Source organism: Eucyclogobius newberryi, unplaced genomic scaffold (genome assembly GCF_026437365.1).
Source record: "Eucyclogobius newberryi isolate DKJ021-1_F unplaced genomic scaffold, fEucNew1.0.hap1 SCAF_3, whole genome shotgun sequence".
Classification (NCBI taxonomy): Eukaryota; Metazoa; Chordata; class Actinopteri; order Gobiiformes; family Gobiidae; genus Eucyclogobius; species Eucyclogobius newberryi.
Window position 1 is genome coordinate 5,670,639 of NW_027315945.1, and position 13,388 is coordinate 5,684,026.

The following is a 13,388-nucleotide window of genomic DNA, read 5'->3' on the forward strand; positions in this document are numbered from 1 at the left end:
ATATAACAATAATATGATTGTGAAGAGGATTTGTCCATGATGAAACTGCCTTTTTATTTTGTTGTTAATACATTTTCTAATAATTGGAAACTGATGTGCATAAACTCCTATAATGTTAAATTGCTGTATTCCTCATCAGGTCAGTATTCTTTGTTCCACTCACTTTGACACTTTTCACTCACACAAAAACATTTCCAGGGTGCCAAGACCAAATGAGGCCAAGTTGAAACAAAAGACCCTAAACTTGTAATGCCCCGAGGTAAACACTAATGAAAAAGTTTGCAAAGTAAGTGTGTCAGAGGGGGTGGAGCTACAGGGAGACACTGCACTAGAGGAAAGGTGATCGATCACACAGTGTGAATGGTGTCAATAATCGTGAATAACGTCATTCCGTTTCTTCAAAGATGTGATGACGTCCCTGACAGAGACAGATGTCCCTGACAGAGACAGCTTTACCTGTGGAGGACGTGCAGTCCAGCGCTGAAGTGCACCAGACGCTCCTCATGCCTGGAAACGCACAAGGACAAGACATAACTGGAGCTGTGGTGTCTCACGGTGTAATGTGTCCTAATGTGACTGAAGCTGCCGATGTTAGCCACAGCCAGCTGAGTAGTTAAGGCAATCTGAGCTAAGTCCACTTTGAAAACCTGGAGGAGCACTTGTGGAAGAGACAGAAATCCCACAAGTCGATACAAAACACAATGTCGGGTCCACAAGAAGAAGACAAGAAGAAGACAAGAAGAAGACAAGAAGAAGACAAGAAGAAGACAAGAAGAAGACAAGAAGAAGACAAGAAGAAGACAAGAAGATGAGATATGGACGAGCTCTGGAGAGGGTACAACTGCAGGTATATTTTTGATAAAGAAACATTTTTGCATAAAAAAGTATGTTTTAATAAAGGACCTTTGAGTACCCAGAGGTACAAACTAGAGATCAGTCCACAGGGTTTTCCCACAGGTGATGTTGATTGTTTAGAATCCAGAGAAATCAATGGCTAATTAAAGCCGCAAGCGGCATCCAACGGCCCTCGCGGGCCGCCGGCCTTCCGACTCTGCTCTCTGCATTTTACAGAGATGGCGCTAACTTAATTGTCTAAGAACTAAGACAGTGACACATTGGACATGTACAATGCTGTGCTTAACCAGTGCAAATGAACACAAATGTGGGTCGAATGTGCGGCTCCAGCGCACAGAGACCGTGACACTTGGAATATAAATATGGATAACTTTTGATGCTCCGCTTGTGTAGATTATTTTCCCAAAATATGAGCTTGATCGAGCTATTGCCCACAGAGGAGTTCATTAAAGTGTGAAGCATAAATGTGAACATTTCAAGGATTTGGCGTTTTTCCCATTTGTGACATATATTTGCGGCTCTACCGCACAGAGACCCTAGTACTTAAAATCAAAATATGGATAACTTTTGATGCCCCACTTGTGTAGATGATTCTCCCCAAATATGAACTTGATCGGGTATTCACCCTAGGAGGAGTTTGTTAAAGTGTGAAGTGTAAAAATGTGGTCATTTTAGAGATTTTGCGGTTTCCCCATAGGGATAACATGGGATGTTTCTGTCATCGCTACGGCTACGCTTTACCAAATATGATTTTGGCTCCCATACTTTTTATTTGGGGATGGCAAATGAGAATTGTGTGCAAAATGTCATGTCATTTGGAAAAACTCTTGTTTATAGGCCACTCTGAAGGCCAAATAGTCCAAATTCTGCGAAAAGTTTGCGGCTCAGCTGCACAGAGAACGTAAATGTTATCGATAAAATTTGAATAACTTTAGATGCCCCACTTGTCTAGAGCAGGTACACTGATTTTGAGATCGGTGGGCCAAACGCACTAGGAGGAGTTCGTTAAAGTGTGAAGCGTAAATGTGAACATTTCAAAGATTTGGCGTTTTCCCATTTGTGACAGTATATTTGCAGCTCCACGGCACAGAGACCGTACCACTTAAAATCAAAATATGACTAACTTTTGATGCCCCGTTTGTGTATATGATTTTCCCCAAATATGAGCTTGATCCTAATTGCCCTAGGAGGAATTTGTTAAAGTGTGAAGCGTAAAAATGTGGTCATTTTAGAGATTTCGCTGTTTTCCCATTTCTGACATATATTTGCGGGTCCGCCACACAAAGACTGTAGTACTTAGAATCAAAATATGGATAAGTTTTGATGCCCCGCTTGTGTAGATGATATTCTCCAAATATGAACTTGATCGGACAATCGCCCTAGGAGGAGTTCGTTAAAGTGTGAAGCGTAAAAATGTGGTGATTTGAGCGATTCTACGATTTTCCCATAAGGATAACATGGGATGTTTCTGTCATCGCTACGGTTACGCCGTACAAAATATGACTTTGGCTCTCATACTTTTATGATCAGGATGGCAAATTAGAATTTTGTTCAAAATATCATGTCATTTGGAAAAACTCTATTGTTTATAGACCACTCTGAAGGCCAAATAGTCAGAATTCTGGGAAACGTTTGCGGCTCCGTCGCACAGAGACCGTAAAAGCTATCCTTAAAATTTGGATGAATTTAGATGCCCCACTTGTCTAGAGGACGTTTTGAAGTCGGTGGGCAAAACGCACTAGGAGGAGTTCGTTAAAGTGTGAAACATAAAAATGTGGATATTTGAGACATTTTGCGGTTTTCCCATAGGGATAACATGGGAGGTTTCTGTCATCGCTACGACTACGCCGTAAAAATTAAGGCATTTGTCTGATAAGCTTTTTTGATCGGGACGGCAAAATAGAATTTTGGGTAAAGTTTAGAACATTTTGGTAAAACAAATTTTTGACCTTCAATGTTAATTTAAAGGTCACTCTGTAGGGGGCGCTATCGCGCCCATTTCAATTTTGTCATCCTAAACTGGTCCAAACTAGAAAGTTTAACAACTGATTCAAATTTGGTCCTAATCGGACTGGTTTTGATCAAATGGGAGCATTTTTTAGATCTGCAATATCCCAAAATAAGTTGTCCAACTTTGCGGCTGCGCCGCACACAGACCGTAAAAGGTATCTCAAAAAATTGGATAACTTTAGATGCCCCACTTGTCCAGAGGACGTCCGCCGATTTTGAAGTCGGTGGGCAAAACGCCCTAGGAGGAGTTCATCAAAGTTTCACGTGAACAAAATGGCTAACACAGCGTGTTTTCATTTTCAAAGGAAGATGGCGGCCATAGGGTAAGTCTGGGGGCGTGGCCACAATAATATTTTTTTTTTGTCCTCACGAGAGGAATGCGTGTCCCGAATTTCGTAGCTTTACGCCAAAGTTGATCTTGGGGCGTCTCCCATTGGCGCAATGTATTTTGACTTTTGTCGGTGGCGCTGTCGCGCCATTTTTTAACAAAAAAAAAAATGGCCCGGAAAAAATCAAATTTTTCGCCGATTCTGAATTTTGGGCAAAGTTTGGTGAGTTTTTGAGCATGTTCAGGGGGTCAAATTAGAGCTCAAAAAGCAGAAGAACAAGAAAAATAATAAAAATTAAAGCCGCAAGCGGCATCCAACGGCCCTCGCGGGCCGCCGGCCTTCCGACTCTGCGCTTTTGACTTGATAAAGATGGCGCCCTTATTGTGTGTTGAATAAAAAAAGAACTTGACAGACGGCGACACATTGGACATGGCCAATCCAGTGCAAATGAACACAAGTGTCAGTCAAATTTGCTGCGCCGCCGCACAGAGACCGTAGCACTTGGAATAAAAATATGGATAACTTTTGATGCCCCGCTTGTGTAGATGATTTTTCCCAAAGTAAAGCTTGATCGAGCTATTGCCCACGGAGGAGTTTGTTAAAGTGTGAAGCGTAAATGTGAACATTTCAAGGATTTGGCGTTTTTCCCATTTGTGACAGTATATTTGCAGCTCCACGGCACAGAGACGGTACCACTTAAAATCAAAATATGGATAACTTTTGATGCCCCGTTTGTGTAGATGATTTTCCCCAAATATGAGCTTGATCGGGCAATCGCCCTAGGAGGAGTTCGTTAAAGTGTGAAGCGTAAAAATGTGGTCATTTTAGAGATTTCGCTGTTTTCCCATTTCTGACATATATTTGCGGGTCCGCCACACAGAGACCGTAGCATTTAGAATCAAAATATGGATAAGGTTTAATGCCCCGCTTGTGTAGATGATATTCTCCAAATATGAGCTTGATCGGACAATCGCCCTAGGAGGAGTTTGTTAAAGTGTGAAGCGTAAAAATGTGGTGATTTGAGCGATTCTACGATTTTCCCATAAGGATAACATGGGATGTTTCTGTCAACGCTACGGTTACGCCGTACAAAATATGACTTTGGCTCTCATACTTTTATGATCAGGATGGCAAATTAGAATTTTGTTCAAAATATCATGTCATTTGGAAAAACTCTATTGTTTATAGGCCACTCTGAAGGCCAAATAGTCAGAATTCTGGGAAACGTTTGCGGCTCCGTCGCACAAAGACCGTAAAAGTTATCCTTAAAATTTGGATAACTTTAGATGCCCCACTTGTCTAGAGGATGTACACCGATTTTGAGGTTGGTGGGCAAAACGCACTAGGAGGACTTCGTTAAAGTGTAAAACATAAAAATGTGGTAATTTGAGAGATTTTGTGGTTTTCCCATAGGGATAACATGGGAGGTTTCTGTCATCGCTACGACTACGGCGTAAAAATTTTGGCATTTTTGTGATTGGCTTTTGTGATCGGGACGGCAAAATAGAATTTTGGGTAAAGTTTAGACAATTTTGGTAAAACTAATTTTTGACCTTCAATGTTAATTTAAAGGTCACTCTGTAGGGGGCGCTATCACTGCCATTTCAATTTTGTCAGCCTAAACTGGTCCAAACTAGAAAGTTTAACAAATGATTCAAATTTGGTCCTAATCGGACTGGTTTTGATCAAATGGGAGCAATTTTTAGACCTGCAATATTCCAAAATAAGTTGTCCAACTTTGCGGCTGCGCCGCACACAGACCGTAAAAGGTATCTCAAAAAATTGAATAACTTTAGATGCCCCACTTGTCCAGAGGACGTACGCCGATTTTGAAGTCGGTGGGCAAAACGCCCTAGGAGGAGTTCGTCAAAGTTTGACGTGAACAAAATGGCTAACACAGCGTGTTTTCATTTTCAAAGGAAGATGGTGGCCATAGGGTAAGTCTGGGGGCGTGGCCACAATAATATTTTTTTTTTGTCCTCACAAGAGGAATGCGTGTCCCGAATTTCGTAGCTCTACGACAAAGTTGACCTCGGGGCGTCTTCCATAGGCGCAATGTATTTTGACTTTTGTCGGTGGCGCTGTCGCGCCATTTTTTAACGCAAAAAAAAATGGCCCAGAAAAAACAAAATTTTTCGCCGATTCTAAATTTTGGGCAAAGTTTGGTGAGTTTTTGAGCATGTTCAGGGGGGCAAATTAGAGATCAAAGCGCTGAAGAAGAACAAGAAAAATTAAAGCCGCAAGCGGCATCCAACGGCCCTCGCGGGCCGCCGGCCTTACGACTCTGCTCTCTGCATTTTACAGAGATGGCGCTAACGCAATTGTCTAAGAACTAAGACAGCGACACATTGGACATGTACAATGCTGTGCTTAACCAGTGCAAATGAACACAAATGTCGGTCAAATGTGCAGCTCCAGCGCACAGAGACCGTGACACTTGGAATAAAAATATGGATAACTTTTGATGCTCCGCTTGTGTAGATTATTTTTCCCAAATATGAGCTTGATCGAGCTATTGCCCACAGAGGACTTCATTAAAGTGTGAAGCGTAAATGTGAACATTTCAAGGATTTGGTGTTTTTCCCATTTGTGACAATATATTTGCAGCTCCACGGCACAGAGACCGTACCACTTAAAATCAAAATATGGATAACTTTTGATGCCCCATTTGTGTAGATGATTTCCCCAAATATGAGCTTGATCGGGCAATCGGCCTAGGAGGAGTTTGTTAAAGTGTGAAGCGTGAAAATGTGGTCATTTTAGAGATTTCGCTGTTTTCCCATTTCTGACATATATTTGCGGGTCCGCCACACAGAGACCGTAGCACTTAGAATCAAAATATGGGTAAGTTTTGATGCCCCGCTTGTGTAGATGATATTCCCCAAATATGAGCTTGATCGGACAATCGCCCTAGGAGGAGTTTGTTAAAGTGTGAAGTGTAAAAATGTAGTGATTTGAGCGATTCTACGATTTTCCCATAAGGATAACATGGGATGTTTCTGTCAACGCTACGGTTACGCCGTACAAAATATGACTTTGGCTCTCATACTTGTATGATCAGGATGGCAAATTAGAATTTAGTGCAAAATGTCATGTCATTTGGAAAAACTCTATTGTTTATAGGCCACTCTGAAGGCCAAATAGTCAGAATTCTGGGAAACGTTTGCGGCTCCGTCGCACAGAGACCGTAAAAGTTATCCTTAAAATTTGGATAACTTTAGATGCCCCACTTGTCTAGAGGACGTACACCGATTTTGAGGTTGGTGGGCAAAACGCACTAGGAGGAGTTCGTTGAAGTGTAAAACATAAAAATGTGGTAATTTGAGAGATTTGGTGGTTTTCCCATAGGGATAACATGGGAGGTTTCTGTCATCGCTACGACTACGCCGTAAAAATTTAGGCATTTTTGTGATTGGCTTTTGTGATCGGGACGGCAAAATAGAATTTTGGGTAAAGTTTAGACAATTTTGGTAAAACTAATTTTTGACCTTCAATGTTAATTTAAAGGTCACTCTGTAGGGGGCGCTATCGCGGCCATTTCAATTTTGTCAGCCTAAACTGGTCCAAACTAGAAAGTTTAACAACTGATTCAAATTTGGTCCTAATCGGACTGGTTTTGATCAAATGGGAGCAATTTTTAGATCTGCAATATTCCAAAATAAGTTGTCCAACTTTGCGGCTGCGCCGCACACAGACCGTTAAAGGTATCTCAAAAAATTGAATAACTTTAGATGCCCCACTTGTCCAGAGGACGTCCGCCGATTTTGAAGTCGGTGGGCAAAACGCCCTAGGAGGAGTTCGTCAAAGTTTGACGTGAACAAAATGACTAACACAGCGTATTTTCATTTTCAAAGGAAGATGGCGGCCATAGGGTAAGTCTGGGGGCGTGGCCACAATGATTTTTTTTTTTTGTCCTCACGAGAGGAATGCGTGTCCCGAATTTCGTAGCTTTACGACAAAGTTGACCTCGGGGCGTCTCCCATAGGCGCAATGTATTTTGACTTTTGTCGGTGGCGCTGTCGCGCCATTTTTTAACGAAAAAAAAAATGGCCCAGAAAAAACAAAATTTTTCGCCGATTTTGAATTTTGGGCAAAGTTTGGTGAGTTTTTGAGCATGTTCAGGGGGTCAAATTAGAGTTCAAAGCGCTGAAGAAGAACAAGAAAAATAATAATAATTAAAGCCGCAAGCGGCATCCAACGGCCCTCGCGGGCCGCCGGCCTTCCGACTCTGCTCTCTGCATTTTACAGAGATGGCGCTAACGCAATTATCTAAGAACTAAGACAGCGACACATTGGACATGTGGACAACCAGTGCAAATGAACACAAATGTCGGTCAAATATGCAGCTCCAGCGCACAGAGACCGTGACACTTGGAATAAAAATATGGATAACTTTTGATGCTCCGCTTGTGTAGATTATTTTTCCCAAATATGAGCTTGATCGAGCTATTGCCCACAGAGGAGTTCATTAAAGTGTGAAGCATAAATGTGAACATTTCAAGGATTTGGCGTTTTTCCCATTTGTGACAGTATATTTGCAGCTCCACGGCACAGAGACCGTAGCACTTAAAATCAAAATATGGATAACTTTTGATGCCCCATTTGTGTAGATGATTTCCCCAAATATGAGCTTGATCGGGCAATCGGCCTAGGAGGAGTTGGTGAAAGTGTGAAGCGTGAAAATGTGGTCATTTTAGAGATTTCGCTGTTTTCCCATTTCTGACATATATTTGCGGGTCCGCCACACAGAGACCGTAGCACTTAGAATCAAAAAATGGGTAAGTTTTGATGGCCCGCTTGTGTAGATGATTTTCCCCAAATATGAGCTTGATCGGACAATCGCCCTAGGAGGAGTTTGTTAAAGTGTGAAGTGTAAAAATGTGGTGATTTGAGCGATTCTACGATTTTCCCATAAGGATAACATGGGATGTTTCTGTCAACGCTACGGTTACGCCGTACAAAATATGACTTTGGCTCTCATACTTGTATGATCAGGATGGCAAATTAGAATTTAGTGCAAAATGTCATGTCATTTGGAAAAACTCTATTGTTTATAGGCCACTCTGAAGGCCAAATAGTCAGAATTCTGGGAAACGTTTGCGGCTCCGTCGCACAGAGACCGTAAAAGTTATCCTTAAAATTTGGATAACTTTAGATGCCCCACTTGTCTAGAGGACGTACACCGATTTTGAGGTTGGTGGGCAAAACGCACTAGGAGGAGTTCGTTGAAGTGTAAAACATAAAAATGTGGTATTTTGAGAGATTTGGTGGTTTTCCCATAGGGATAACATGGGAGGTTTCTGTCATCGCTACGACTACGCCGTAAAAATTTAGGCATTTTTGTGATTGGCTTTTGTGATCGGGACGGCAAAATAGAATTTTGGGTAAAGTTTAGACAATTTTGGTAAAACTAATTTTTGACCTTCAATGTTAATTTAAAGGTCACTCTGTAGGGGGCGCTATCGCGGCCATTTCAATTTTGTCAGCCTAAACTGGTCCAAACTAGAAAGTTTAACAACTGATTCAAATTTGGTCCTAATCGGACTGGTTTTGATCAAATGGGAGCAATTTTTAGATCTGCAATATTCCAAAATAAGTTGTCCAACTTTGCGGCTGCGCCGCACACAGACCGTTAAAGGTATCTCAAAAAATTGAATAACTTTAGATGCCCCACTTGTCCAGAGGACGTCCGCCGATTTTGAAGTCGGTGGGCAAAACGCCCTAGGAGGAGTTCGTCAAAGTTTGACGTGAACAAAATGACTAACACAGCGTATTTTCATTTTCAAAGGAAGATGGCGGCCATAGGGTAAGTCTGGGGGCGTGGCCACAATGATTTTTTTTTTTTGTCCTCACGAGAGGAATGCGTGTCCCGAATTTCGTAGCTTTACGACAAAGTTGACCTCGGGGCGTCTCCCATAGGCGCAATGTATTTTGACTTTTGTCGGTGGCGCTGTCGCGCCATTTTTTAACGAAAAAAAAAATGGCCCAGAAAAAACAAAATTTTTCGCCGATTTTGAATTTTGGGCAAAGTTTGGTGAGTTTTTGAGCATGTTCAGGGGGTCAAATTAGAGTTCAAAGCGCTGAAGAAGAACAAGAAAAATAATAATAATTAAAGCCGCAAGCGGCATCCAACGGCCCTCGCGGGCCGCCGGCCTTCCGACTCTGCTCTCTGCATTTTACAGAGATGGCGCTAACGCAATTATCTAAGAACTAAGACAGCGACACATTGGACATGTGGACAACCAGTGCAAATGAACACAAATGTCGGTCAAATATGCAGCTCCAGCGCACAGAGACCGTGACACTTGGAATAAAAATATGGATAACTTTTGATGCTCCGCTTGTGTAGATTATTTTTCCCAAATATGAGCTTGATCGAGCTATTGCCCACAGAGGAGTTCATTAAAGTGTGAAGCATAAATGTGAACATTTCAAGGATTTGGCGTTTTTCCCATTTGTGACAGTATATTTGCAGCTCCACGGCACAGAGACCGTAGCACTTAAAATCAAAATATGGATAACTTTTGATGCCCCATTTGTGTAGATGATTTCCCCAAATATGAGCTTGATCGGGCAATCGGCCTAGGAGGAGTTGGTGAAAGTGTGAAGCGTGAAAATGTGGTCATTTTAGAGATTTCGCTGTTTTCCCATTTCTGACATATATTTGCGGGTCCGCCACACAGAGACCGTAGCACTTAGAATCAAAAAATGGGTAAGTTTTGATGGCCCGCTTGTGTAGATGATTTTCCCCAAATATGAGCTTGATCGGACAATCGCCCTAGGAGGAGTTTGTTAAAGTGTGAAGTGTAAAAATGTGGTGATTTGAGCGATTCTACGATTTTCCCATAAGGATAACATGGGATGTTTCTGTCAACGCTACGGTTACGCCGTACAAAATATGACTTTGGCTCTCATACTTGTATGATCAGGATGGCAAATTAGAATTTAGTGCAAAATGTCATGTCATTTGGAAAAACTCTATTGTTTATAGGCCACTCTGAAGGCCAAATAGTCAGAATTCTGGGAAACGTTTGCGGCTCCGTCGCACAGAGACCGTAAAAGTTATCCTTAAAATTTGGATAACTTTAGATGCCCCACTTGTCTAGAGGACGTACACCGATTTTGAGGTTGGTGGGCAAAACGCACTAGGAGGAGTTCGTTGAAGTGTAAAACATAAAAATGTGGTATTTTGAGAGATTTGGTGGTTTTCCCATAGGGATAACATGGGAGGTTTCTGTCATCGCTACGACTACGCCGTAAAAATTTAGGCATTTTTGTGATTGGCTTTTGTGATCGGGACGGCAAAATAGAATTTTGGGTAAAGTTTAGACAATTTTGGTAAAACTAATTTTTGACCTTCAATGTTAATTTAAAGGTCACTCTGTAGGGGGCGCTATCGCGGCCATTTCAATTTTGTCAGCCTAAACTGGTCCAAACTAGAAAGTTTAACAACTGATTCAAATTTGGTCCTAATCGGACTGGTTTTGATCAAATGGGAGCAATTTTTAGATCTGCAATATTCCAAAATAAGTTGTCCAACTTTGCGGCTGCGCCGCACACAGACCGTTAAAGGTATCTCAAAAAATTGAATAACTTTAGATGCCCCACTTGTCCAGAGGACGTCCGCCGATTTTGAAGTCGGTGGGCAAAACGCCCTAGGAGGAGTTCGTCAAAGTTTGACGTGAACAAAATGACTAACACAGCGTATTTTCATTTTCAAAGGAAGATGGCGGCCATAGGGTAAGTCTGGGGGCGTGGCCACAATGATTTTTTTTGTTCGTCCTCACGAGAGGAATGCGTGTCCCGAATTTCGTAGCTTTACGCCAAAGTTGACCTCGGGGCGTCTCCCATAGGCGCAATGTATTTTGACTTTTGTCGGTGGCGCTGTCGCGCCATTTTTTAACGAAAAAAAAAATGGCTCAGAAAAAATAAAATTTTTCGCCGATTCTGAATTTTGGGCAAAGTTTGGTGAGTTTTTGAGCATGTTCAGGGGGTCAAATTAGAGATCAAAGCGCTGAAGAAGAACAAGAAAAATTAAAGCCGCAAGCGGCATCCAACGGCCCTCGCGGGCCGCCGGCCTTACGACTCTGCTCTCTGCATTTTACAGAGATGGCGCTAACGCAATTGTCTAAGAACTAAGACAGCGACACATTGGACATGTACAATGCTGTGCTTAACCAGTGCAAATGAACACAAATGTCGGTCAAATGTGCAGCTCCAGCGCACAGAGACCGTGACACTTGGAATAAAAATATGGATAACTTTTGATGCTCCGCTTGTGTAGATTATTTTTCCCAAATATGAGCTTGATCGAGCTATTGCCCACAGAGGACTTCATTAAAGTGTGAAGCGTAAATGTGAACATTTCAAGGATTTGGTGTTTTTCCCATTTGTGACAATATATTTGCAGCTCCACGGCACAGAGACCGTACCACTTAAAATCAAAATATGGATAACTTTTGATGCCCCATTTGTGTAGATGATTTCCCCAAATATGAGCTTGATCGGGCAATCGGCCTAGGAGGAGTTTGTTAAAGTGTGAAGCGTGAAAATGTGGTCATTTTAGAGATTTCGCTGTTTTCCCATTTCTGACATATATTTGCGGGTCCGCCACACAGAGACCGTAGCACTTAGAATCAAAATATGGATACCTTTGGATGGCCCGCTTGTGTAGATGATTTCCCCCAAATATGAGCTTGATCGGACAATCGCCCTAGGAGGAGTTTGTTAAAGTGTGAAGCGTAAAAATGTGGTGATTTGAGCGATTCTACGATTTTCCCATAAGGATAACATGGGATGTTTCTGTCATCGCTACGGTTACGCCGTACAAAATATGACTTTGGCTCTCATACTTTCATGATCAGGATGGCAAATTAGAATTTTGTTCAAAATATCATGTCATTTGGAAAAACTCTATTGTTTATAGGCCACTCTGAAGGCCAAATAGTCAGAATTCTGGGAAACGTTTGCGGCTCCGTCGCACAAAGACCGTAAAAGTTATCCTTAAAATTTGGATAACTTTAGATACACCACTTGTCTAGAGGACGTACACCGATTTTGAGGTTGGTGGGCAAAACGCACTAGGAGGACTTCGTTAAAGTGTAAAACATAAAAATGTGGTAATTTGAGAGATTTTGTGGTTTTCCCATAGGGATAACATGGGAGGTTTCTGTCATCGCTACGACTACGGCGTAAAAAATTAGGCATTTTTGTGATTGGCTTTTGTGATCGGGACGGCAAAATAGAATTTTGGGTAAAGTTTAGACAATTTTGGTAAAACTAATTTTTGACCTTCAATGTTAATTTAAAGGTCACTCTGTAGGGGGCGCTATCACTGCCATTTCAATTTTGTCATCATAAACTGGTCCAAACTAGAAAGTTTAACAACTGATTCAAATTTGGTCCTAATCGGACTGGTTTTGATCAAATGGGAGCAATTTTTAGACCTGCAATATTCCAAAATAAGTTGTCCAACTTTGCGGCTGCGCCGCACACAGACCGTAAAAGGTATATCAAAAAATTGAATAACTTTAGATGCCCCACTTGTCCAGAGGACGTACGCCGATTTTGAAGTCGGTGGGCAAAACGCCCTAGGAGGAGTTCGTCAAAGTTTGACGTAAACAAAATGGCTAACTCAGCTTGTTTTCATTTTCAAAGGAAGATGGCGGCCATAGGGTAAGTTTGGGGGCGTGGCCACAATGATTTTTTTTGTTTATCCTCACGAGAGGAATGCGTGTCCCGAATTTCGTAGCTTTACGCCAAAGTTGACCTCGGGGCGTCTCCCATAGGCGCAATGTATTTTGACTTTTGTCGGTGGCGCTGTCGCGCCATTTTTTAACGAAAAAAAAAATGGCCCAGAAAAAATAACATTTTTCGCCGATTCTGAATTTTGGGCAAAGTTTGGTGAGTTTTTGAGCATGTTCAGGGGGTCAAATTAGAGATCAAAGCGCTGAAGAAGAACAAGAAAAATTAAAGCCGCAAGCGGCATCCAACGGCCCTCGCGGGCCGCCGGCCTTCCGACTCTGCATTTTCGACTTGATAAAGATGGCGCCCTTATTGTGTGTTGAATAAAAAAAGAACTTGACAGACGGCGACACATTGGACATGGCCAATCCAGTGCAAATGAACACAAGTGTCAGTCAAATTTGCTGCGCCGCCGCACAGAGACCGTAGCACTTGGAATAAAAATATGGA

General features: G+C 42.0%; 1 protein-coding gene across 2 annotated transcripts in view; it reads right to left on the reverse strand.

Annotated features, from left to right (window-relative positions):
• dtnbp1a (dystrobrevin binding protein 1a) overlaps window positions 1-13,388 on the reverse strand; it is a 36,984-nt gene that overhangs the window by 15,791 nt on the left and 7,805 nt on the right. For both annotated transcript variants that reach the window (XM_072461264.1, XM_072461263.1), the window contains one exon: window positions 457-507. In XM_072461264.1, the coding sequence (XP_072317365.1) occupies window positions 457-507 (51 nt within the window). The remainder of the gene's footprint in view (window positions 1-456; window positions 508-13,388) is intronic.